The sequence below is a fragment of the Onychomys torridus genome, chromosome 1 (assembly GCF_903995425.1).
Source record: "Onychomys torridus chromosome 1, mOncTor1.1, whole genome shotgun sequence".
Taxonomy (NCBI): Eukaryota; Metazoa; Chordata; class Mammalia; order Rodentia; family Cricetidae; genus Onychomys; species Onychomys torridus.
In genome coordinates, this window is record NC_050443.1 from 2630800 (window position 1) to 2657025 (window position 26226).

General features: G+C 43.7%; 1 protein-coding gene across 1 annotated transcript in view; it reads right to left on the minus strand.

Annotated features, from left to right (window-relative positions):
- The window catches only part of LOC118591934 (leukocyte immunoglobulin-like receptor subfamily B member 2), a 76176-nt gene that overhangs the window by 7256 nt on the left and 42694 nt on the right, over positions 1-26226 (minus strand). The window contains exons 7-17 of the mRNA XM_036200366.1: positions 22204-22488; positions 20537-20824; positions 15149-15253; positions 15016-15058; positions 14816-14853; positions 14551-14603; positions 14315-14468; positions 12435-12513; positions 6161-6198; positions 1357-1392; positions 969-1226 (exon numbers count right to left, since the gene is read on the minus strand). Of these exons, the coding sequence (XP_036056259.1) occupies positions 969-1226; positions 1357-1392; positions 6161-6198; positions 12435-12513; positions 14315-14468; positions 14551-14603; positions 14816-14853; positions 15016-15058; positions 15149-15253; positions 20537-20824; positions 22204-22488 (1377 nt within the window). The remainder of the gene's footprint in view (positions 1-968; positions 1227-1356; positions 1393-6160; positions 6199-12434; positions 12514-14314; positions 14469-14550; positions 14604-14815; positions 14854-15015; positions 15059-15148; positions 15254-20536; positions 20825-22203; positions 22489-26226) is intronic.

A 26226-nucleotide genomic window follows, 5' to 3' on the forward strand; every position in this document is an offset into this window, starting at 1 on the left:
TTTACTTAAGACCTAGAATACACAACAGTCTAACTCAGGCCTACACAGGACATTTATGTACATGCTTTCTAAGACTCAAGACACACTGAGGAAGAGGGAGTAGAAAAACAATTAAAAACATAGAGAAGATTTACAAAATGCTGTCTTCAAGGCATTGCAAACATGATCTCGCAGCAGCTATAGTTACCTCTACAAGATCAAGCCAGTTTAGCATTAAAGGAGAGGGCCTCTCTAACTGAGGAGTTGCTGGCAGTGGACAGCTGCTGGAGGAAGGAAAACCCTTTCCAGTGATGGCCCCATTTCATTGTTTGCAGGCATGAAATTCTCTAACAATATTTTTTTTAATGTTTTTGTATTGCATTAAAATGTTATTTGTCTTGATTAATGACTGTCCCAGAGACACCACCCTTGTATTCAGTAAACAAGACCAATGACTCATTTGTCTTATACTAACTCTAGCACCAGAGAACTTAGGAGTTTACCACCTAGCACCCACTTGCTCCACTTTCACCCCCTCCAAGTCTAGAACTGAAGGCTAGGCAGCCTCAGAGCCACAAGACCAACAGCACTTCATCCCTCCCTGATATGGAATGTTGTTCTGTGTGCTGTGAATGTGTGTTGTTCTAATTGGTTGATAAATAAAGTTGTTTGGCCAACGGTGAGGCAGAATAAGTTTAGGTAGGACATTCCAACTAGAGAGAGAGGAAAGAGAAAGACAGAGCAGAGGAGATGCTGCTAGCTGCCACCCAGAGAAGCAAGATGTAAAGTACCAGTAAGCTACAAGCCATGTATAGATTTATAGAAATGGATTAATTTAAGATGTAAGACCTAGCTAGCAAAAGGCCTGAGCCACTAGGCCAAACAGTTTAAAAATAATATAAGCCTCTGAGTGTTTATTTGGGTCTGAGTGGCTGCAGGACTGGGCAGGACACAGGACAACTCTCCAGCTACACCTCCCCTCCAGTTACCTGTAGCAATTAGCTCAAGGTGATCACTTGGGGGAGACCATTCACTCCCATTCTGATACGAGCAACGGTAGTGTCCAGCATTGTTTATTTTCATGTGGGGGATGAGGACAAAGTCTTGATTTTCATACTTCTTGGATTTCAGTTTCTCTATTCGATATAAATCCACGACCCGAGGCCCCTGGCACCGCAGAGTAACTGACTGCTCCAGGGCCACCAGGGAACTGGGATGAGCCTGGAGTGAAGGCTTAGGGAATGAGCCTTGGAAGGGAATCACAGCCTCCAGGTTAGCTTCAATGAAAACACATCCTTTTTGCATTATGGTGCACCCTCCGACCTCTCACTAGCTGAACCCTAAGGAGCCTTGGGGGTACTAGGGAGATGTACTCACCACTCTGTGCTTGGATCACTTGTAGTACACACAGCCCTGAGGGAAAGAACCAGAGGCTAGAGATTCCCTTGAGAGGATACCTGTGCACATGCATTCATTTGTATCGTAATTATCTTACATTTGTGTTGATTTTTGCGAGCCAGGCTGGCCTCAAACTTTCTCTGTAGCAGAAAATGACTTTGAATTTCTGATCCCACTGCCTCCATCCTGTGAGTGCTGGGATTGCAGGCATGCATACACCACCACACGTGGTTTCATGTGGTACTGGGGATGGAACCCAGGACTTCACCCATGCTAGGCAAGTCACTCAACTGACCTACATACTTATTGTCCATAATTATTTTACTATTTCAGAAGATACATAACTCAACTGGAAAAGGCCAACTCTCAAACCCAAATCCCAGCCAGAAGAGGAACAGTGAGCGTGAAGTCCCAATAGTGAGCCATTAGCATTTGATAGCTACTAGGAGAGAGAGTCCATTTTCTTTAAAGGAGTGCCCCCCATAACTTGACCATAACCCAGTGGAAGCCCACACACTCAAGAGTATATGGGCAGCACAAACTACTTCATAGGTTTAAAATTCAACACACACACACACACACACACACACACACACACACACACACGTGGGTGAAAAGGAATGGATTGTGAAAGAAGGGAATGTGATCTAAACACATCAAACAAAGTTGTATGTTCATGTGAAATGTCCAGAGAAGGCACAGCCATAGATGTAGGATGCAGAATGCAGGAAACAGGCCAGCATTTATGTGGGATAATCGGAGTGGGACCATGGGGAGGTGAGACGCTTTAATAAGTGCAGGGCTTCTTTGGGAGTGGAGAGAATGTCATGGAAGCAGACAGAAGTGCTGGCTGCACCATATCGTCAATGTACCAAATGTCACTAATATTTTTAATTTATTTTTGGGCTAGCATACAAAATAATGGGTTTCAGTGCAGCATCTTCATACATATACTGTATTCTCATTCATTCCCCTCCCACAGGTCCCTCCTCTATGCTTCCTCTAGTTGATTCTTCCTTCAGCCCTGCCAACCCCTGAATTTCTTAATATGTAAATTCCATTGTCCTCTCTACTTCCCATATGCCTTAAGATCTCTTTCTACTCTCTCATGATCCTCTTTCTGCTTTCAAAACCAGCACATAAATCACACACACACACACACACACACACACACACACACACACACACACACACACTTTTAAATCTAAGTTCCCCACATGAGAGAAAACACACCATATTGTGGCAGTACTTTCTTATCAAGATCGCCAGCCCACAAATAATGACACAGAGACTTATTATTAAATGTGAAATCTTGGCCATCACCACTAGTCTTCTAACTTGAATTAACCTGCTTTTGTTAATCTACTTTCTCCCACATGGCTCAGTTACCTCTACTCTGTATCATCTGTCCAACCTTTCCAGTGTCTCCCTGGCATCTTGCTGCCATAATTCGAGCACCTAGATTCTTCCTCTTCTTCCTCTCTCTCCCAGGAAATCCTACCTATCCTATCCTGACTAGCTGTTGGCCATTCAGCTCTTTATTACACCAACCACAACAATACCTCTTCACACGGTGTACAAATATCCCACAAAACCATATTTTTACCTCTTTGTCTGTGTTATTTCACTTAACATAAATATGAGTGTTTTTTGAAATAAAAAAAATTAAGTCAAGGGGCTGGGGAAATTACTCAGTTGTTAAGAGCATTTGCTGCTCTTACAGGGCACTTGGTTTGGTTCTCAGCACCACTGTGCAGTACCTCCCATCCAACACACTCTCTTGGCCTCCATGGGCATCAGGCACACACAGGGTGCACATATATACACACACAGGGTTTCTTTGTAGTTTTGGTGCCTGTCCTAGATCTCACTCTGTAGACTCTCATGGTCCGCCTGCCTCTGCACCCTGAGTGCTAGGATTAAAGACATGCGCCGCCGCCACCACCTGGCCTTTAATTGGTTTTTATAAATAATTAAATAATTCATCATACAGTATATTTTGAACGTGTTTGCCTTCCCGCAGTTCCTCCAAAATCCTCCTCACCTCCCTATCCACTCAACTTTATGCTCTTTCTTTCTTTTCTTAAAAAAAGTCTAAACAAACAAACAAAAAGCAATTAGACAAAAAATAATACCAAAGCAAAAATCCTCCCAAAAAGCATGGAGTTCATTTTGTGTTGGCCAACTCTGCCCTGGAGTATGGAGTATGATATACCCAGTAACACTCCATTAGAGAAAACTGATTTTCCCTTTGCCAGTGGGTATCAATTGTAAAGAGCTTCTTGGTTAGGGATGGGACCCTGTCTGGCTTGAATTTGTCAGGTCTTGTGTGTGCTGCCACACACTCTCTGTGTATGGCTTGTTTGTTTTTAATAGTAACGTGTTTTTATGGTTGAGTGAAAGGTTTTTATTGTAGACATGAAGGAGAGTACAGCCCAAAGCATCTGAAGCATCCAGAGCAGGGAGAGAAAGTAGGAGACTAAACATTGCTAATTGCCAGTACATTGAACTGGGCCATATGAAGAGAGTTGGGGGTTTAAGGAGGCAGACCAACAGAGAGGGCAAGAGAGAGAGAGGCCAAGAGAGCACCAAGAGGGCACATGGATGAAATGGAAGGGTTCTGTAGGGATGAGAAGCTGGGGGAAGGGAAGTTAATGAGCTGGAGAGGTTTAGGGTAAACAGTGGGGTGAGAAGAACCAGGATGCCAGTATGGACTCTATAACAGGTATTTTCAATGCTGAGAGATAACAGCATATAATATCCTATTCTGGAACTTTGTGATGTCCTCATCATTTTTAAAGTTAGCATATATGTGGTCTTCTTGTGAGACCCGTAGCAGGGAAAGCAGGAGCTGTCTCTGACTCCATTGCCTACATTCCTCCTACTGTATTGCCTCCTCCAGCCTTAATAGAAGAGGAGGTGCCTAGTCTCACTGCAACTTGATATACCATGGCTGGCTGATATCCATGTGAGGTCCACCCATATCTGAAGAGAAACAGAGGAGGAGAAGTAAATGAATGGGTAGGAGGGGAGAAGGAGGGAGGAACTGGGAGATGTAGGAAGGGAAATTTTGGTTGGGATGTAAAAACAAAAATAAAACATTAGCATATATGAAATGCATATGCTAATTAGCTTGAGCTAACTAGTCTATGTGCAAACATTTATCAAAAAATCATTTTCTATCACTATAAATGTATTTATCAAGCCAGGTGGTGGTGGCGCATGCCTTTAATCCCAGCCCTTGGGAGGCAGAGGCAGGCAGATCTCTGTGAGTTCAAGGCCAGCCTGGGCTACAGAGTGAGTTCCAGGAAAAGCACAAAGCTACACAGAGAAACCCTGTCTCGAAAAACCAATAAACATATATATATTATGACAATGAAAAAATATAGACAGTTCCCTCCTCTCACCTAGAAAAGAAAGAGATAAGCATTTTTAAATGTGGAGATAAAGACCAATTATATTTTAAAATAAGAGTGTGGCATGGGTGTAAGGAAAGACCTGCCCACCACGAGGTAGAGCAGAGTCCATAAACAGAGTCACATTCATGACATTTAAAATTTTATAATACATATAAATTATTTTTAGGAGCAGAATAAACAAACTGGTCTTTCATGTTGGAAAAATAAATATAGAAATAATGGCAAAACTTCTTAGTTTGTCTTTGAATCCTTGGTATGCAACAAAATGCTTTACCTCCCTAGGTTTTAGTTTATTTACCTATAAAGTGAGGTCAGTTACTGTCCCTGCCTCATTCAGCTTTGGGGCATGAAATGAGTTATATGTTTTTTTAAGACAAAGAGGGGAGGAATCATAGAATAATGTCTAACCCACAATAAGTATTGCATAAGTGTGTTAATGAGTGAGTGACAGGTTGTGTGTCTTCAGAGGATGCCTCTTATTCCCCATAACTCAACAGCCCCCTGCCTGCTCTGCCTCTTTAGGCCAGGAAGTTCTTCTGATAAAATAAGGAAATAATGGTGCAACCTAAAAGTAGCAGCCTAGTGAAGAGGGGACAAGAGAAACAGCTGCTCCACATGTCCCACGTGGCAACGATTCTAATGTGCTCTACTATTAGAGTACATACAGACAGATGAAGTTTTTAAACTAGTCCAAACATTATCAAACCCACATGGAAACAAATAAAGGTGAAATAAAGAGAAAAGGAGAGAGAGATGGGAGAGAGAAAAGACACAAGTGGAGACAGAAGGAAATGGGTGTAAAGATTTAAAAGGCAAGAGGAAGAAAGAACAGGAAGATATGAAGAGGGGGAAGAAAGGGGGCCAGTGAGATGGCTCGGTCAGTAAGGATGCTTCCCACCAAAATTGATGACCTGAGTTCAATTCCCTGAGACTCAACATGATGGAAGGAAATAAGATGACCTCTGATCTCCATGGTACACAAATGCATACACACACACACACACTCACACACACACACACACACACACACACACACACACACACACACAAAATGAACTAACAGATAAATAAATGATTAATGTTTTTAAATGGAGGAAGAGAGGAAAGAAAGCAGTCCTGGTGTTCCTGCTATAGAGGAGGGAAATGTGGCCAGCCCTGGAACACCTATCCAAATGTCCTGGCCAAGGCAAAGCAAACCAAAACAATTAAACCAAATGTATCTTGTCTCTGTTTTTCCATCCAACAAATGCAACTTCATGGACGCCCAATCTTGTTCTGAAATTCCACACTGACAAGATGTTTTTCATTCCTTTGTACATGGAGACTGTTTCAAGGTACTTCCCAGGTCAACCCTCAGGACTCACCAAGACAGAAGAAAGTAGGCAGAGCTGGAGACATGGTTCTGAAACCCGGTCATAAGCTGTGTGGCTAAGCAGGGAAATTGTAGATGCCTGGAACATAGGCACAGGATGTGATGAGGGTGAAGAACTCCCTCCTCCCTGATTCTACAGGCCCTAGCGTTCCTAATTGAGAGTCGCCAAGACAGGGGCATCTCCTCGGTAGGATGACTTGCACACAAGACCCTGAAGCCATCACTTATCTCCTCTCAGCAGCTGTGTGGCAGCCACTGTCTGCCTGCAGGAACATGATCTAGGTCCTAGACTCCTGTGAAATTCCCAGTAGTCACTGGGGAAAGGCTGGTCCAAACTTCGTATGTCTGACTTCATACTGTCAGGTTCAAAGGACACTCCAATTTCCCACACTCCAAAGGGCTGGGCATATGTCCAGAAATGATTCTCTTGGCCCAGCTTCTGGTGGTTAGATACAAGCCAGCATTCCTCGGGAACTTGTGAAACAGTCCCAGTCTTCCAAAAGGAGTCATCTCCCTTGTCTCTGACAGAAGAGATATATGGCTCTCTACTACACATGCCTTAGTTGCATATCAAAACCCATGCTAGCCATTTATGTGGTCTCTTTATTGTACCTCCCCCAAATACATATTCCTACTAGTATCATTATAATTCCAAAAAGTGAAAAATGTCTCATTCCTGGAGGATGGAGCAATTGCTTAGGAATTAAAAGCACTTGCTGCTCTCCCAAAGGACCTCAGCTCAGTTTCCAACATCCACATTGGGTTGCTTTCAACTGCCTGTAACTCCACCTCCAGGGATTCTAATGCCCTCTTCTGGAGTATGCTGCCACTGGCATGCGTACAAACTCACATACATACATATAATTATTTTTTAATTATCCCAGTCCTAATTGATGAGCTTTTGGCAGGTGATAGCTGATGATGGAGGGAAAGTCATCTTTCTTCAGCAGTTTGACCAGTGGTAGGTTGCCCATCTTTCAGTGGATGGCCCTATACATATATGTGTATGGGCAGCACTAATTGGATTTAGGAGGATATATAAAGAAGAGGAGGGGAAGAGGAGGAAGAGAAGATGAGAGAAAGTGGCTGGAGACATGACTTAGTGGCCAAGAGCACTTGCCACTCTTTCAGAGGACCCCAATTCACACCACAACACCTACATTGGGTGGCTCATGACCTCCTGTAACTGTAGCTCCGTGGAATATGATGCCCTCTTCTGGCCTCTGCAGGTACCTGCACACATGTGGCATATACACACATAAATAAAAATAAATCTCAGAGAAGAGAAGGAGGAGGAAAGAGGCTGCATGGATTTGGGAGAAGGGTATGGTAAGGGTCCTAGGAGTAGGGAGAGATGTGACTAATACGTTATATTCATTTATGAAATTACTATAGAATGTGTAATAAAAGTGAAAAATAACAAGTGCTAGTGAGGACGTGGAGAAGTTGGAGCCTGTGTCCCTGCTGGAGAGAATGTTGTGTGGTGCAAACACTGTGGGAAAAAGTATGCCTTGAACACTCTTGGGCATATATCCAAGGTATGTTCAATCCTACCACAAGGACACATGCTCAGCTATGTTCATAGCAGCATTGTTTGTAATAGCCAGAACCTGGAAACAACCTAGATGCCCTTCAACTGAAGAATGGATAAAGGAAATGTGGTACATATACACAATGGAGTACTACTCAGCATAGAAAAACAATGACATCATGAAATTTGCAGGCAAATGTATGGAACTAGAAAAAAAATCATCCTGAGTGAGGTAACCCAGACCAAGAAAGACAAGCATGGTATTTACTCATACTTAAGTAGATATTAGATATAAAGCAAAGGATACCCAAGCCCAAAGCCCCAGAGAAGCTAGGTAACAAAGATGAACCTAAGAAGGACTCCCTGGATTTCCCTGGGAAGGGGAAATAAATAAGATCTGCTGGGTAAACTAGGAGTGGGAGTTGGGGATGAGGGGATGGAAACATGAGGGATTGAGTTGGTCAAGTTGGAGGCAGGTCGGGGGGGGGGGGGAGAAGCAATGAAAGAGATACATGATAGAGGAGACCATTTGGGGGCTAGGGAGAAACCTGGTGCCAGGGAAACTCCCGGGAATCCACAAGGATGACCCCAGCTAAGACTCTTAGCAAATAGTGAAGAGGGTTGCCTGAACTGGTCTTCTCCTGTAATCATATTGGTGACTACTCTAATTGTCATCAAAGATGCTCTGTCCAGTAAATGATGGAAGCAGATGCCAGCCACTATAGTAGATATAGAAGTCAGGCAATGGTAGCACATGCCTTTAATCCTATCACTTGGCAGGCAGATATCTGTCTGGATCGCTGTGAGTTCAAGGCCACCCTGGAAACAAAGCCAGGTATGGTGGCACATGCCTTAAATTCCAACATTAGTTAACCATGGAGGTCTAGAGGTCTGTACAGATAGACAGGAAGTTACAGAGCTGGGCAGGAAGAGGAAGTGATGTAGCTAGACAGAGCAAATGAGATAGCAGAACAGAAAGGTGTATAGGTGTGGGTGTACATAAAGTAGGTCTCTTTGGAGACTGAGGTGTCAGTGAGGTGAAGTTAGCTTGTGGCTTTTCCTATTCCTCTGATCTCTCAGGTTTTCACCCCTATATCTGGCTCTGTGTTCTTTATTTAATAAGACCATTTAGCAATCCATTTGCATATATGTTCTTTGTGGCATGTGTATGTATTTGCTGTGTGTGCTATGTGTGTTCTTGAGTTTTATGTATGGTGTGTATGTGAGAAAGAATTCTGTTGGGGGTGTATGTATTTGCTCTGTGCTCTACATATGCTCTGTATCCAAACTTCTTTTCATGAGGTCACCAATTATATCATATTGGACATCCACAGTAGTACAATATCACTTCATTTTAACTATATTAGCTATACCTTCAACAACGTATTTCTAAATAAAGTCACATTCTAAGCCACAAAGGGCCAGGATTTCAGCATACAAATGTAAGGATGCCATGCAACACCACATACTTAGTGTAAAATAACATCACATTGTTACTGCAACTATAGAAGTTTGCTATTGAGGAAGACCCAAAAAAAGAATAGATGAATTTCCCTGGAAAGGGAAAATAGAAGAGATCTGGCTAATCTGGTGGCAGGAGTGAGGGGCATGGAGGGATAGGAACTTGAGAGAGCTGGTTGGGTAGGCTGGGTATGGGAATCCAGTTGGGGGCATATGGAGGGGAAAAGTAACAAAAGAGACATCTTGATGAGGTGGCCATTTGGGGGATAGGGAAAAACCTGGTGACAGGATTCCCTCAGGAGTCCACAGGGATGACCCCAGCTAAGACTTCTAGCAATAATGGAGAGGATGCCTGAACAGGCCATCTACTGTAATCAGATTGGTGACTACTCTAATCAGATTGGTGACTACTCTAATTGTCAACAAAGAGACTTCATCCAGTAACTGATAGAAGCAGATGCAAAGATCCACAGCCAAGCACTGGGCTGAACTTTCTTCAGTCATGCTGAAGAAAAGGAGGTGGTATTGTATAATCCAGGGTGATCATGATGGGACATCCACAGAGATAGCTGACCTGAGCTCTTGGGAACTCACAGACTGGACCAACAGTTACAAGGAACTGACCTAGGCCCTCTACATGTGTTGTGTAGCTTGGTCTGTTTGTAAGGCTCCTAACAGTGAGATCAGGACCTGTCCCTGACACTTAGCTGGCTTTTGGGAACCATTCCCCATGCTGGATTACCTTGCCTGGCCTTTATATAGGGGAAGGAGCTTGGTCCTGCCTCAACTTGATGTGCCATGCTTTATTCAAGTTCATGGGAGGCCTGCACCTTTCTGACTGGAAACAGAAGAGGAATGGAGGGGGTAGGGTAGACAGGAAGCGGGGATGTGGGAGGAGAAGAGGAAACTGGTTGGTAGGTAAAATAAATGAAAAAAAAGTTATTTAAATAAAATTTTAAAAAATACTTTTGTACGGGTTGGGGATTTAGCTTAGTGGTAGAATACTTGCCTAGCAAGCGCAAGGCCCTGGGTTCAATCCTCAGCTCCAGAAAAAGAAAATACTTTTGCTACTGCTGCTTCTGTGGGTGATGCTGTTTTGAGACAGGGTCTCATGTGCCATGGGCTGACCTCAAACATGTGATGTATCCAACAGTGACTTTAAGCTCCTGATTCTCCTGCCTCCACCTCCCAGGTGCCAGTATTACAACCATGTGCCACCACATAGTTCTACAATTTTCACCTCTCCAATTCCGAATGGTACTGAACATTACCTTAATACAGTCAAATGAGCTTGCATTTTTCTCCTGTCTTAAAGAACAATTTACAAGATACATGCACACTGTGAGGCTAGCAGGTGCAGAAGCAGAATCTAAGCTACACCTCCAAGTGCCAATCATCTCCCTCCCCAGAAATGGCCACACCATCCCCAGTTCACTTCCACTCCACATCCTCAGGTTCTTCTAATACTTATACTCCCTACCCAAAACTACCTCTCAGCAGCCCACTGCCCCTGCATTCAGGTTTCTCTTCAGCTTCCTTTTCATTCTTTTTCTCTTTGGCAACTCTTTATTTATTGTTCACACATGCATAGAATGTGACTGTTCAAGTCTACCTCCCATTCCTTCCCTTACAACTTCCCCCCTATCTCCCCCACTTTTCCCTATCAACTATCTCTCTATCTTCATTTTTCTTAGAGACAAGGTCTTACTTGTGAGTCAGTTCTCTCCTTCTACAGTGTAGATCCCAGGGATCCAACCCAGGTCTTCAGGCTTAACAGCAAGCGCTCTAACCAGAGAGCCATCTGACCCAACTCAGGAGCTCACTCCCTAGCCCATACTGACCTGAAAGTCACTGTGTTGCAAAGCCTGGCCTTGATCTAGAGGAAATCTTCCTACCTCAAGTTCTAGTTGAGACTGCAGATGTGAGTCACTGAAATGACCCATGAGAGATAGTTCTTGACAACCACACTAATGAAGCCAATCCAAAGTATATGTTAGCCAGAAACCAAGAACAGGGCTCACCCATCTTGATGCCAGAGCTTAGGGATACAGCATTTTTAAAGACAAAAATCACAATTACATCACTATTTGAGGAGTCTGAGAGACACTTATGTTTTTACAGAGTGTTTTTTGTATTTTCTAGATACCACATGACAATTATTTCTTTTTTTTTCAAAGAATTATTTATTATGTATACTGAAGAGGGTGCCAGATCTCATTACAGATGATTGTGAGCCACCATGTGGGTGCTGGGAATTGAACTCAGGACCTCCGAAAGAGCAGTCAGTGTTCTTAACCTATGAGCCATCTCTCCAGCCCAACAATTATTTCTGATTTACACTTCCTTTTAGTTATTTTAGTTTTATATTTTAGCCTACACAAACATCAATTTTTCTAGTTAATACATCTGTACCATGGTCAGAGTCATGAACAGTCCCAAAAGCATTGCCAAGGTGGATATGGCTATGTGAGGGGAAGGGAGGCTGAGGAGTTTCCCGGCAGACACAAAGTAGAATAAGGACAAGATGATATCACCTTAGCCATTTCATCACCATGCCTACTTCCTACCTTTTTGTCAACACTTATTGAAAGCTTTATTTTTGTTTTAATTTTTATTCTTTAAGAAGTTCATGCATGAATATGATGAAATACAATCATATCTGTGGGGAACAGATGAAGCCCTGAGTGAATGTGTGTTGTTGGCATGAACACAGCCTTGTCAACAACCCCAATGACTCAGACCCATGGAAATGTCAAAGCCTTCCCCGGGTCAAGCTCAGAGGGATGGTGAAGCCTTCCTCTGGTCCAAGTAAGAGTGTTTACAAATTATTTGGCCAGCATGGGCAAAAGCTAGCAGCCACAGCTTCCTCTTCCATGATGACTCAACCTGATACTTCTCCCTTACAGAGATCTCCCACTGAGACTAGTTAACCCTTCCTTGTGTTTTACATAATAACCAATATAAGTCATTGGTGCACTCCATCAGAGTTAATGGCAGTGAGAGAGTGGACCAGTTGTAGAGGTGGAAACACAGAAAATAATGAAGAGAGAGTATGAGCAAAGTACAATGATATAGATGTGTTAAAATGTCATAATAAAGCACATTATTTTATATGCTAACTAAAAACTTAGTAAAAAGTAAAATGGACAAAGACTTGGATTTCATTTGTCTTCAAGAAGATATAAACTTCCCAGCAAGCATTCAGAAAGGTGTTTGGTATCACTAACCATCCTATAAATGCTAACCAAAGCCACCATGAGATATCACCTCAAACCTGTTATGATGTCCATCACCAAAGAGAAGAGGTAAACAAAGGGTTGACAAGGGTGTAGAGAATAGAGAATCCTTGTACACTGTTGAAAGGAACATAGATTGGCTCAGCCTTTAGGGAAAGTACTGTGAATGTTCTTAAATAAATTTGAAAAGACCTGTCTACAATGTTACACAAATCACCTCTTCTTCTGTGTACACAAATGAAATAACATCACCACCTCATAAAGATTCTTGCAATCCCATATTCGTTTCAGTATTATTCACAGTACCAAGAGATGACAAGAATTCTCTCTATTCTTGACTTCTCCCTGGTGCCTGTAGGTCTCTTTAAGCAAACCTGAGTGCTTTTACCCACCTGGGAACCCAAAATTTCACTGAAAAAACTCTAGTGGGTGACTGCCTCTTCACTTTCTCTATTAGTTACTTCTCTGGTGGCTATGATATCGAGCTGAAGAAGAGAGGGTGTCTTAGTAACTTTTTCTGTTTGGGTGATAAAAAAAAACACCTTGACAAAAAGCAACTCAAGAGAGAGAGAGAGAGTCCAAGGTTACAGTCCATCGTGGTGAAGAAGTCACGGCAGCAAGAGCCTGAGGGATCTAACACATTGTACCCACAACCAAAAAGGAGAAAGTGATGAATACTTGTGTTCAATTGACTATCTCCTTCTTATGTAGTCCAGAATCTCAACCCAGGAATTGTAGTGGGCAGGTCATCCCACCTCAATTAACCTAATCAAAGTAATCACTCACAAGCATGCACAGAGGCCAGTCTCCCAGAAGCCTATATCTCATCAAGTTGACAATTGAGAGTAATCATCACCAAGGGTTTATTTTGACTTAGTTTGAAGGTGTAGTCCATCACAGATGTGAGGACACAGTGGAAGAAATTGCCTCTAGTTACAGTGGCAGGAGCATGATACAACTGGTAATTCTGTATCCATAGTCAGGGAGCAGAGAGAGATCAGAGAATAACGATGTTACACTTACTTTCTCCTTTCTATTCAATCCAAGACCCTGTCCCATAAAATAATATCACCTAGAATCAGAGTATGTCTTTCCACAACAGTTAAACATCTCTGGAACAGCTCTGAAAGACACACCTACAGGTGTGTCTCCTAGGTGATTCTAAAACCCATCAACTTGACAGCTAAGGTTAAGATCACACTGTTGAGGTGTTCCACATTACTAATAACCAGGAGTCCAGATTATGCAGCTTGCCTCTTTCAGTAGATGATGGAACTCATGTCTTACTAAGTTAACATGAGCCCAAGCAAAGCATCATCTGCACACATCTGTAGGGAGAGTTTTCCTGTCCTGACCACCTGCTCCCAAACAACTGGCAGCCGCTTCCCATCTAAGTGACTCAAAGACTTAATATCATTTATAAATGCTTGGTCAATAGCTCACGCTTGTTACTAACTAGCTCTTACAATTTAACCCATTTCTAGTCATCTATGTGCTCATGACTTTTACCTCTATCCTTTTTTTGTGTGGCCAACTTGTTCTTCATCTGGCTAGTGACTCTTCTGACTCTGCCCTTCCTCATCCCATCATTCTCAGTTTGGCTTTCCCACCCAACTTTATCCTGATCAGCTATTGGCCAGTCAGCTTGTTTATTAAACCAATCACAACAACATCTATTGACACAGTGTACAGTAGCATTATCTCACAGCACACATCTGACAGGTACACCAGTGAGTGAGAAAATCACAAGGCATCAGAAGTTTGCTGAGCAATGTTTATGAGCTCCAAGCAGTTAACAAGCTTCTCTACACTTGAGTGCACTGGAGCTCCACACTAATGGCTTGAGGTGAAAAAATGTGAGAAGTGTCATTCATGAAGCCACCCTGTGCTGAAGAACAGTGGAACACTTAGCTCTGACTCTCCTCTCGTGATAATGTGAGGGTGGCATACACACAAGCATGTGTAGATGTGCCCTGAGGAGTATTGGAGGGAAGCGGATTCATGTTCTTCCTGAAGTTTTCTTGGCATAGTTGGGCATAAGTCACCTCCTGTGAGTTTTCTGCTGCAGTCACCTGCCATCACAAGACACAAACCATGAAAAGAAGACACAGATGGGATTCCAGAAAAGAAGAGCAGGGTGGGATGGAGGCTAACCTGTGCATCCACTTTCCTACAGTCCTGGGGCTCAATACCCTCCAAGTCACCATCTGGAAGGAAAGGTGAGAAGGTGGGCCTGTTTCACAAGAGCCTTTAAATGATATAGTTTTGTATTTTATATTTCAGAAATGACCAGCAGAACCCAGGAGAAGGACAGCAACATCACACAGCAAGGTGGCACTTCCCCCGTTCTTGTGCTCTTCCCTGAAGGTCTCCTATGCCCCTCAACCCCCTTTCCTCAACAAAATTCACTCCGCCTTACATTTATGTTTCTCCTCGATGTCCATGGCTGTGCTGGAGCTGAGAGGAAAGAAGTAAAAATGTTAAAGTATGCCTGAGAAAAGATACATAAATAGAATTTTAGGAGCTGTGGGGGCCCTGGCTTCAATCCCTAGTACTCAGAAAAAATTCTTCAATGGAGATGAATGGGTGTATTTATTGGGAGAGTCCAAATTTACCTACCTCTTATATTTCACGTGGCTCCTTGTCTTACCATTAGAAGCCCCTACAGAGAGACAAAGGTCAGTCTTAGAACACACCACTCCCCATACACTCCTACCAGATTAATCCCCCCCCCCCGACTCTTGGGACATACTGCATTTGGCACAACGGCAGCAGAGGCAGATGAAGAGAAGGAGGAGGAACAGGAATAAGCAGACAGCAGCAACAGAGACCCCAACCACAATGGGAACAGATGAACCTGGAATTAGAAAACAGTGGTTATCTGTTATTAAATGTCTGTTACATTAATTCACTCATTCAATCAAACATTTATTGGGTGCCTACCTTCTACCAAACACAGAACTAGGCATTTAGGAAACTATAGGAAACCTATGAAACAAAATAATTAAAGCAATCAATTCATGTGTTGTTCATCACATAGGTGGTGTCAATTATGACTCTTTAAACACAGGATCTTACTATGTATCCCAGGATGACTTCAAACTTGAGAACATCCTGCCTTCAGCTTCCAAAAGCTGAAGGCAACAGCAAACACAACTAATGAAACTAATGAGACAAATCAAATACAATGCCAAAGAAAGTTCATTTTTGGAGATAGCCCATAAAGAATAAGAAACACCCAGCCCTCTGAGGCTGAAGGAGAACTCTTTCCGGACAGTCTACAAAGAGCAAACACTAATTTTGACCAGAAGCCTGAGTGAACCACATGCAGAACAGACAATCATGAGATGGCAAGGGAGCTGTTTTCCATCAAAAAATTGGAGGTCAAAAGTGGCATGCAAGAGTAAAAAAACTGAAAAATATTGCAAGCTATAATGACTAGACTAAATGAAATAACACCTGCCAAGAGATTGGCACGCAATGACTAATGCACTGTCTAGCTTTGTTTTGTTTTAATAAAAGGAACAGAGCCTCTTAACAAATGGTGGGAAATGCCAAGTCAACAGAGTGCAGACTTGCATGTTCACGTGCACTGCTGCACAAGTCACAGCACCCAGGAAATTGAACCAGGCCAGATTAGACCAACCACGGATGAATAGATAAAGCAAATGTAGTATATAGACAAGAGTGGACCTTTATGCAACAGGGGAGAAAAATGAAATCATGGCATTCATAAGAAAATGGAGGAAACTGGATATTGTTATATTTCACCAAGTAACCCAAACTCAGAAGATAGCACATGATTTTACTCATATATGAAATTTCCTTTAAAACTCGTGTGTGTGTGTGTGTGTGTGTGTGTGTGTGTGTGTGTGTGTGTGTGTGTGTGTTGAAACTAAGAAGGGGACCATGAGAAAACAAACTCAAGAGAGGTAGGAAATTGAAAGTGTGATGAGATTACATAATAGGAAAGCAGCAATGGGATATCCTGGGGGAGAAAAGGCAGCAGTAATAATAACATATATGGCTGGGAACAGAGATCTGAGTGCCGAGATTAAAAGTGTGTGCACCATCACACTGGGCCTGAAATTTTATTTTAAAAGTTAATTGAGACCGTCAGTGGTAGCACATGCCTTTAATCCCAGAACTCAGGAGGCAGAGGCAGGTGGATCTCTGTGAGTTCAAGGCCAGCCTGGTCTACAGAGTGAGTTCCAGGACAGCCATGGTTACACAGAGAAACCCTGTCTCAAAAAAACAAAACGAAAACCATTTGATTAAAAAGAAAGAAGGCAAAAGGCTGGTGAGATAGCTCAGTAGATAAGCATACTTGCTTATTCTTGTAGCATGAGGATCTGAGTTCAAATCTCCAGCATCCACACACGTACAAGCATACATGGAAGCATTGCTGTATACTTGTAACACTGGGGACTGGGGACAGCAGAGACTCAAGAGCTCAGTGGTCAGTCAGCTGAACCAAATCAGCAAGTTTCAGGTTAGGTGACAGATCCTATCTCAGGGAAATGTGGTGGAGAGTGGGAGAGGAAGACACCTGACACCTTGCTCTGGCCTCCACATGTGTGCATACACCCATACCCTTGTGTACATGCACCACACACAAACCACACACCACTCACATTTTTTAAAAGAAGAGAAAAGCAGAAGTGGGAAGAACAATGTGGAGGAAGGAAAACAGTTGTAAGCAGAGAAGGGACCCAGGAGAGGGCAGAGAGGGAGGGTAAATGTGAGAACCAAGAAGAACGGCACATGTGGAAAGATGCTGGAAGAAAATACTTCGTGTCCTAATCAAAACACTCATGAGAATAGGAAGAGGCAGGGTGCTGGGGAGGTTCGCAGGAATCCACAAGTTTGACCCCACCTTGGTCTGCTGGCAGTGGCCCAGAGGGTGCCTGGACTGGACTACTCTGGTGACCGGTCTAGCGAATAACCTAATTGTCATCATAGAGCCTTTGTCCAGTGACTGATGGAGGCAGATGCAGAGATCCATGGCCAGGCACCAGGCTGAACTCTGAGAATCCAATCAATGAGAGAGAGGAGGAATTCTACAGGCAGGGAACTTCGAGTTCATGATGGGAAGACGTGCAGAGATGACCGGCCACACTAGTGAAAGCCCATGAACTGTGGACTGGTGGCCATGGAGCCTCCATGGGACTGGACTAGGCCCTCTAGATATGTAAGATGGGTGTTTGGCTTGAACAGTTTGGGGGGCACCCAGGCAGGGGGATCAGGATCCATCCCTAGTGCATGGGCAGGAAATTTCTTAATTAAAAAAAATGAAAAAAAAACTCATTTTTAAAAAAAGAAAAAGCACTTGTGTGGGGAGTTGGCAGGATGTACCTGGGAGACAAGCTTCTGGGCATGTCTGTGAGGGGTAGCCTAGATTCAGTTGTCTCTGGCCCTGCCTGTGAGAGACTAGACCAATTAGACTCACTGAGGTGGGAACAACCACCCTAAAAGTGAGAAGCGCCATTCCCAGGGCTCGGGACACTGCATTAAAAAAGGAGAAAGGTGGCTGAGCTCAGGCAGCCTCTCCCTCTGCTCCTTAAATACTGATGCAATGTGACCACCTGCCTCAAGTTCCTGCCACCACGCCTTCCCACCATGATGGCTGCACCTCACATCCCTCAAACTACAATAACATAAACTGTGATTCCTTAAGTTGTTTTTGTCATGTGCGTCACTGCAGGAATAATAAGTCTATACTGGAATAGAGCAGTTGGATATACAGAGAATGGGGATTTATTCAGACTTAAAGATGAAATAACTGACGTAATTTGCCGGAACATAGAAGAAAATGGGGGTCCTCATATTGAGCAAAATAAATCAGATTCAAATAGTGTGTGTGTTGCCTCCTATTTGGAATCAGTGTGTACATATATGTGTGTCTATCTGCCTGTGTGTCTGTACCTGTATGTGTGTGTCTGTATGTTTGTGTTTGTATCTGTATATATAGGCATATGTATGTGTGCATATACATATATGTAATATACATACTCATGACATAACGTAGAAAGAGACTGGGTGGGAATAGAAGACTGGTAGGAGTGGTAGCAAAGACAAAAGAGTAACAGAGGTGATTACGGTCACAGTACAGGATGTACCTGAAGAACATGCCATTGTAAACTCATCACTTTGTGCAATGGATAGAAACTTACAAAACTGTTTGATGTGAATTTTCTGTGGGATGAATGGATATAAAATATCAGGTAGAAAGGAGAAAGACAAGGAGGCTGGGGGAAAGGTGATCTTGGAGTGGCAGAGATGACACAACAAAGAAGGGACAAGATGTGAAAGTGTTTTCAGGACACAAATGACAGTTTGATAATGAGCGTGTGAGAGCTGGTGCCAAAAGAGGATCCCTGAAGAATTCTAGTACAAAGGGACAGTTGATAACAGGACTTATGTGAGGAGAATGCAAGGATGCTTTCCAATCTGGGGCCTTGTTGAGCTGTGTGCTAAATGCTGCCAAGATAAATTTCAAATATCTAATTAGATATATAGTCCTGAAGATCATGAAGGATTTCTCGGCTGCAGTAGTAAAATGAAAATCCATCATCAAATGTTGCATAGAAGTTGATGTCTAAGTCTGAGCAGATCCCACCAACACTCCTCTATGCCACATGCTCACATAAAAGTTCATCATGTGCCATCCCTTTCTATACTCTACAGAGATTTCTCCCTCCTGCCTCCTCAAGTCCATCTTCCCATCTATAACCCATGCACACTTGATGTTTTCTATCCCAAGTTCTCTATGACAACCATGTTCCCAACTGGAACTTCCATGACCCAGTGCCCTTTGTTCCCCATACCTGAAACATGTCTCAACTCTTAAAACCCCAAGACATCCCAAAGGACCACAAGCTATAAGATATAAAGAAATAAGTCCCCTACATCAAGAAATCTGGCACTGCTATTTCTGAGTTCTCTTCTGTTAATGTTTCCTGCATTCTCCACTGGACTGATGGCTGTTCAGAGTGGAGAATTGATGACAAAGGCTGGTGGGACAGATAAGAGTAGTACTCATCCCTCATCAAGAAAACTTCATGACACAACAGATGAAGACCATTACACATTACATTACATTACATCACATCACATTACATATGCCATTACAAACACAACAAACCAAAATGCAGAGTTGTGCAGCTCAGTTGCAATGGTTGCATCTACAAAACCACTCCTACATTGTGATAGAGGGGGAGGAAAGATTGTAAGAGCCAAAGGATCAGGGAGGTTGTTGTGAGATTGTGTCTCCTACTAATGTCAGAAGGAACACGCATAAAGTTTCACCAACATGACTGCCTAAACATGAGCTGGACAGGGACAACAAGACAGACATGTGAAAGTGGATGGGAGAAAGCCCAGGAGGCCTTGACCCCACGTATATAACTACAGGGGACTAGGAATTCTGAGAGTGGGAGAAATGGTCTTCCCCAGAGAAGAGAACACCACTTGGTTATCCAATACCAAATGGTCAGTTCTGGAAACATACAATAACATTATACAGACTAAGGAGGTTTTATTATATATATATATATATATATATATATATATATATATATATGCATGTAACAACAATTAACGTAAAAATTAAGTCAAGGATTTGCAAGAGAACAATGGGGTACATGGGAGCATTTAGAGGGAGAAAAAGGAGGGAAGAAATGATATATTATATCATAACCTAAAAGGCAAAAGAAAAAAGAGATGATCTCTTAAGATCTAAAAAAAAATCACCTTCAATGGTGAAACTAGCAGATATATTCCAATTGTTCTGTCATGTTTTCATAGTGATGTATTTGTCACACACACACAACTCTGAAATGAACATTGCAGGATAAGAGTCAGCAATCAAGTGGTACACCATCTATCAGAAAGGTTCTCATTATGGATAGGTAAGGACTTCCACTCCCCAGATGGATGTTCTTGTATCTACCCCAAAATAATATAATTGACTCATAATGTTCAGAGTCCGTAGTGCAAATGGAGCAATCCAGTCAGAATAGCAGTGTGGTGTGCAACATACAGCACACAGGAGTCATGCAGTGGAATTGACATATCACACATGGCACCCTTGAGGACACTCTAAGCACAGAGATAAGGAAAAAGAACCAGACGTACTTACCCGGGACTGAAGACTCAAGGGGGTCACTAGGCAGTGACCACAAGTAGGAATTTTGTTTGTGAGAGCCAAAGCATCTGTAGGTCCTCATGTGCTCCAGGCTCACAGGGGAGATGAGGAATGTGTTGTGGTCCTGCTGTGAGCAGTTCTGGGGAAAGGAAGCATTTCCACCTCTGCAGAGGATGAAGATATTAAAGGAATCATGTGTATGACAGAGGAGAGTTGAGTTAATTTCTGAGAATCCTTGAGATCCTGAATCAACAGTAAGGGATGGCTTCACCTTGTAAACACCTGGAGGAAAAAGACCCTGATATTAGTTGCTTGTGGTGGCACATGCTTTTAATCCGAACACTCATGAGGCAGAGACAAATGGATCTTTGTGGATTTGAAAACAAATTCTCTATATTGAGGTTTCAAGTTCAGATAGAGTTACATGGTGAGACCCTGCCTCAAAAAAATTACAAAAAGAACCTTGTCTTAGTTAGGGCTTCTGTTGATGCAATGGAAAAACATGACAAAAACGCAAGTTGGGGAGGAAAGGGTTTATTTGATTTACAATTCAGCATTACTGTTCATCACTGATAGAAGTCAGGACAGGAACACAAGCAGGGCATGATGCTAGAGGCAGGAGCTGATGCAGAGGCCATGGACAGATGCTGTTAACTGACTTGCATGCCCTGGCTTGACCGGCTTGCTTTCTTATAGAACCCAACACCAGGGTAGTGTTGTGTTGGCACAGCCCATCATGAGCTGTGCCCTACCCCATTGATCACTACTTCAGAAAATGCCTTACAGCTCTATCTCATGGAGGCATTTCTTCAACTGAGTCTCCTTCCTCTCTGAGTAATCTAGCTTGTAACAAATGGACACAAGTTGACACTAAACTAGCCAGTACATCCCTGTTATTGAAAACATGATTAAAAATAAGCCTACATTTCACAGAGTCGGACCAGAGAGAAGAAAAGATGAAGACAAAAGGAAAATCATCGATTACTAATCAAAAGGGATCACAAAACATGTTTGTATTAGTCTCCATGAACTAGGACCACATAGACCATCTATATATGACATAAGGCTGTTTTCAGTTCCCATGAACTCCATCCTTTAGGAGATATAAGTACTGTTCTGAAAAAAAAAAACCTAGAACAAGGTGAGCATGGAGGGAGGGTCAAAAATCAAAATGGAGGGTCTGGGGATGAATCTTAGTTGGTCAAGTTCTTGCCTAACGTACACAGGGCCCTGTGTTCTATGCTCATCACCATGTGAATGGTGTCATTGTCCACATCTATAATGACAGTACTAGGAGAGTAGAAGCAAAGGGGTCATAAATACAAGATTTGTTTGGATACACAGCAAGGTCAAGGCCAGACTGAGATATTTGAGAACCTGTCTCTAAGAACTGCCAAGAAAAAATGAAAATTAGAAAGGAAAGGATGAAATGAGAGAAAAGGAAGAGAGGAGGAGGAGAGGAGAAGGGAGGAAAGGGGAAAGGAGAAGGGAAGACAGAAAAGGACAGGAGAGCAGATGGGATGAGAGGGGAGGAGAGGACAGGGAAGAGATAATATGGAAGCAGAGATACAGGGCAGGGCCTGTGATGGGGAACACATGGTTCAGTGACATAGGCATCAGAGACTGAGACTGAAAAGCCGTGTTTTGGGGAAGTTACTCACCTGTCACCACCAGCTCCAGTTTGTCACTAATTTGTGACCATAGACCTCTCTTGGAGTAGTCACAGTAGTAAATCCCAGCATTGCTGTGTATCATATTCTGCAGACTGAATTCAAACACCTCCTGGGCTCCCTGTGGGGTGCAATCAAACCACTTTCCATTGGGTACAAAATGGCTTAGACGCACTCTGGTCACTCCTGGAGGGGTTCTACAGAAGATGGTCACGGCACTGCCTGTGGAAATCACAGCTCCTGGAACTGCCCAGAGGGAAGGCCGGGGTGGTGGCCCTGGAGAGGCATAAGAAAAAAATCACTAGTCGATGGATGTCGGCAGGGCCAGGTTCCCAAGGAGCTGTAGAGTAGCTCCCACAACAATTACTAACCAAGAAAATGCCCCACAGTCATGCACACATGGCAGTATGGTGGGGGCAGTTTCTCAGTTGATGTCTCTTCTTCCCAGACGACTCTAGCTTGTGCCATGTTGAAAGGAAACTAACCAGCACACCTCCTGAGAGAAGTTTCCATCATTTTCACAAGTGAGCTTCTACCATAGTTTGGGCATGGTGTCTTTGGGGGGAGGCTGTCTGTCTGTCTGTGTGTCATGTCTGTGTGTGTGTGTGTGTGTGTGTGTGTGTGTGTGTGTGTGTGTGTGTGTGTGTGTGTGTTGAAACTAAGAAGGGGATCATGAGAAAAAGACAACACAAGATAGGTAGGAAATTGAAAGTGTAATGAAGTTATGTAATAGGAAAGCACCAGCACAAATGGGGACGATCCTGGGGGAGAAAATGCACCAGTAATAATAGCACATATGGTTGGGAACAGAGATGTGAGTCTTGCAATGAAAGATGTGTGTATGCCATCACATGTGGCCTGAAATTTTAATTTAAAAGTTAATTGAGACAGTCAGTGGTGGCACATGGCTTTAATGCCAGCACTTCAGAGGCAGAGGCAGGTGGATCTCTGTGAGTTCATGGCCAGCCTGGACTACAGAGTGAGTTGCAGGACAGCCATGATTACACAAAGAAATCCTGTCTTGAAAAAACAAAACCAATTCATTTGATTAAAAAGAAAGAAGACAAAAGGCTGGTGAGATAGCTCAGTAGATAAGCATACTTGCTTATTCTTGTAGCATGAGGATCTGAGTTCAAATCTCCAGCATCCACACACGTACAAGCATACATGGAAGCATTGCTGTATACTTGTAACACTGGGGACTGGGGACAGCAGAGACTCAAGAGCTCAGTGGTCAGTCAGCTGAACCAAATCAGCAAGTTTCAGGTTAGGTGACAGATCCTATCTCAGGGAAATGTGGTGGAGAGTGGGAGAGGAAGACACCTGACACCTTGCTCTGGCCTCCACATGTGTGCATACACCCACAGCCTTGTGTACATGCACCATGCACAAATCACACACCACAAACATTTTCAAAAAGAAGAGAAAAGCAGAAGTGGGAAGAACAATGTGGAGGAAGGAAAACAGTTGTAAGCAGAGAAGGGGCCCAGGAGAGGGCAGAGAGGGAGGGTAAATGTGAGAACCAAGAAGAACGGCACATGTGGAAAGATGCTGGAAGAAAATACTTTTTGTATCCTAATCAAAACAATCATGGGAATAGGAAGAGGTAGGTTGCCAGGGACGTTCGCAGGAATCTACAAGAATGACGCCACTTTGGACTGCTGGCAGTGGTCTAGAGGATGTCTTGACTGGTCTACTCCGGTGACCAGTCTACTGAATAACCTAACTGCCATCATAGATCCTTTGTCCAGTGACTGATGGAGGCAGATGCAGAGATCCATGGCCAGGCACCAGGCTGAGCTCTGGGAATCCAATCATGAGAGAGAGGAGAGAAACTGCAGGCAAGGGACATCGAGATCATGATGGAAAGATGTGCAGAGATAACCGGACACACTAGTGGAAGCCCATGAACTGTAGACTAGAGTCCATGGAGCCTCCATGGGACTGGACGGGGCCCTCTGCATATGGAAGACGGTTGTTTGGCACAAAATGTTTGGGGGCACCCAGGGAGGGGGAATCAGGATCTATCCCTGGAGCATGGGAAGGAAATTTTTTAATAAAGAAAAATGAAAAGGTGCCAGGGGTTATGGTCAGAGAGGCAACTGCCCCTGGGTCCCACCCCTAGACACCAGCCATCCCCAGAGGACCTGCCCAACTTGGCCCCAGTTTCGGGCCAATTGGCCGGCCCTGTGGGAAGGCTCCACTTTTCCAAGACTGCAGGCAGATCCTGCAGTCTCCACACACTGCCCCCACACCCATTTACCCCCAGCAACTTCCTGAGAAACAGAGACCAGCCCCCAGCTTCCATCCTGCCCTGGAACTCCCACCTGGACCAGAGGTGAGTGCCTGGACTCACACCCAGGGAGGCCCACACCAGGGTCACACCCCTGGGCACCAGCCACTCCATGGAAGACCTGCCGAACTGTGCCCCAGGTTCTGGCCATAGGGTAGAATGCCCCATCCCCACCAGGAAGGATCCCCCCCTCCAAGACCCTCTGGTGAAGCCTACAGCCTCCATGCCCTGCACCCACACACATCTGCCCGAGACCCCAGCCACTTCCTAAGACTTAGGAACCAGCCCCAAGCTTCCATCCTGCCCCGGAACTCCCATCTGGACCAGAGGTGGGAGCCTGGGGTTGCAATCAGAGAGGCAACTACCAATGGTCGCACCCCTGGACACCAGCCATCCTGGGAGGACCTGCCCAACTTGGCCCCAGATTCCAGCCAATCAGCGGGCCCTGTGGGAAGACTCCCCTTTTCTAAAACTGCAGGCAGACACTGCAGTCTCTAAACCATGCCCCCACACCCATTTTCCCAAGACGCCAGCCACTTCCTGAGACTCAGAGACCAGCTCCCAGCTCCGATCTGCCCCAGAACTCCTATCTGGACCAGAGATCCCCCAGCTACCAACTGCCCTGGAACTCCCATCTGGACCAGAGCTTCCTACATGTCCCGGAACTTCCATCAGGACGAGATAAAGAGACCCCAGGGACTTCCTGAGACTCAGAGTCCAGCCCCCAGCTCCTATCAGGCCAGCACTCTCCTCTGGTCCAGAGCTCCCATCCTGCCCAGAGCTTCCATCTGGACCAGAGACAGGCTCCCTAAATCTGTCAGCTCTGTCTGGACCAAGTACACTGATAATACCAAGAATGAACCCACAAGGAGATGGGCAGACGTAAAGGCAGAAGTACATACAACAAAATAAAGAGCAATACAGCATCACCAGAAATTAACCCTGCTCCAACAGATAGACCGGAACATCACAAAATTTAAGAAGAAGAAGAAAACAACCTTATAAGTAACATCATGAAGAGGTTAGAGCCTTATATAGAAGAAATCAAAAATAAAGTGGAGGAACAGACAAACAAAAGAGATGATGAAGGACATTACATAGACATTGCAGGAAAGATCCACCAGATGAGGTCTCAATTCTGAACATTTATGCCCCAAACACAAAGGCACCAACATATTTAAGAGAAACATTACTAAAGTTTAAATCACATATAAAACCCCACACATTAATAGTGGGAGACTTCAACACCCCACTTTCACCTCTGGACAGATCAGCCAAATTGAAACTTAACAGAGACATAATGGTCTTAACTGATGTTATGGCTCAAATGGAAAAAAAGAAATTGAAGAAGATGTCAGAAAATGGAAAGACCTCCCATGCTCATGGATAGGTAGGATTAACATAGTAAAAATGGTGATCTTACCAAAAGCAATCTACAGATTCAACGCAATCCCTATCAAATTACCAACACAATTCTTCATAGATCTGGAAAGAATAATACTCAACTTCATATGGAAAAAAAACAGGATAGCCAAAAGAATCCTGTACAATAAAACAACCTCTGGAGGCATCACAATCCCTGACATCAAGCTCTACTACAAAGCTACGGTAATAAAAACAGATTGGTACTGGCATAAAAACCGACATGTGGACCAATGGAATAGAACTGAAGACCCTGACATTAACCCACACAACTGTGAACATATAATTTTTGACAAAAA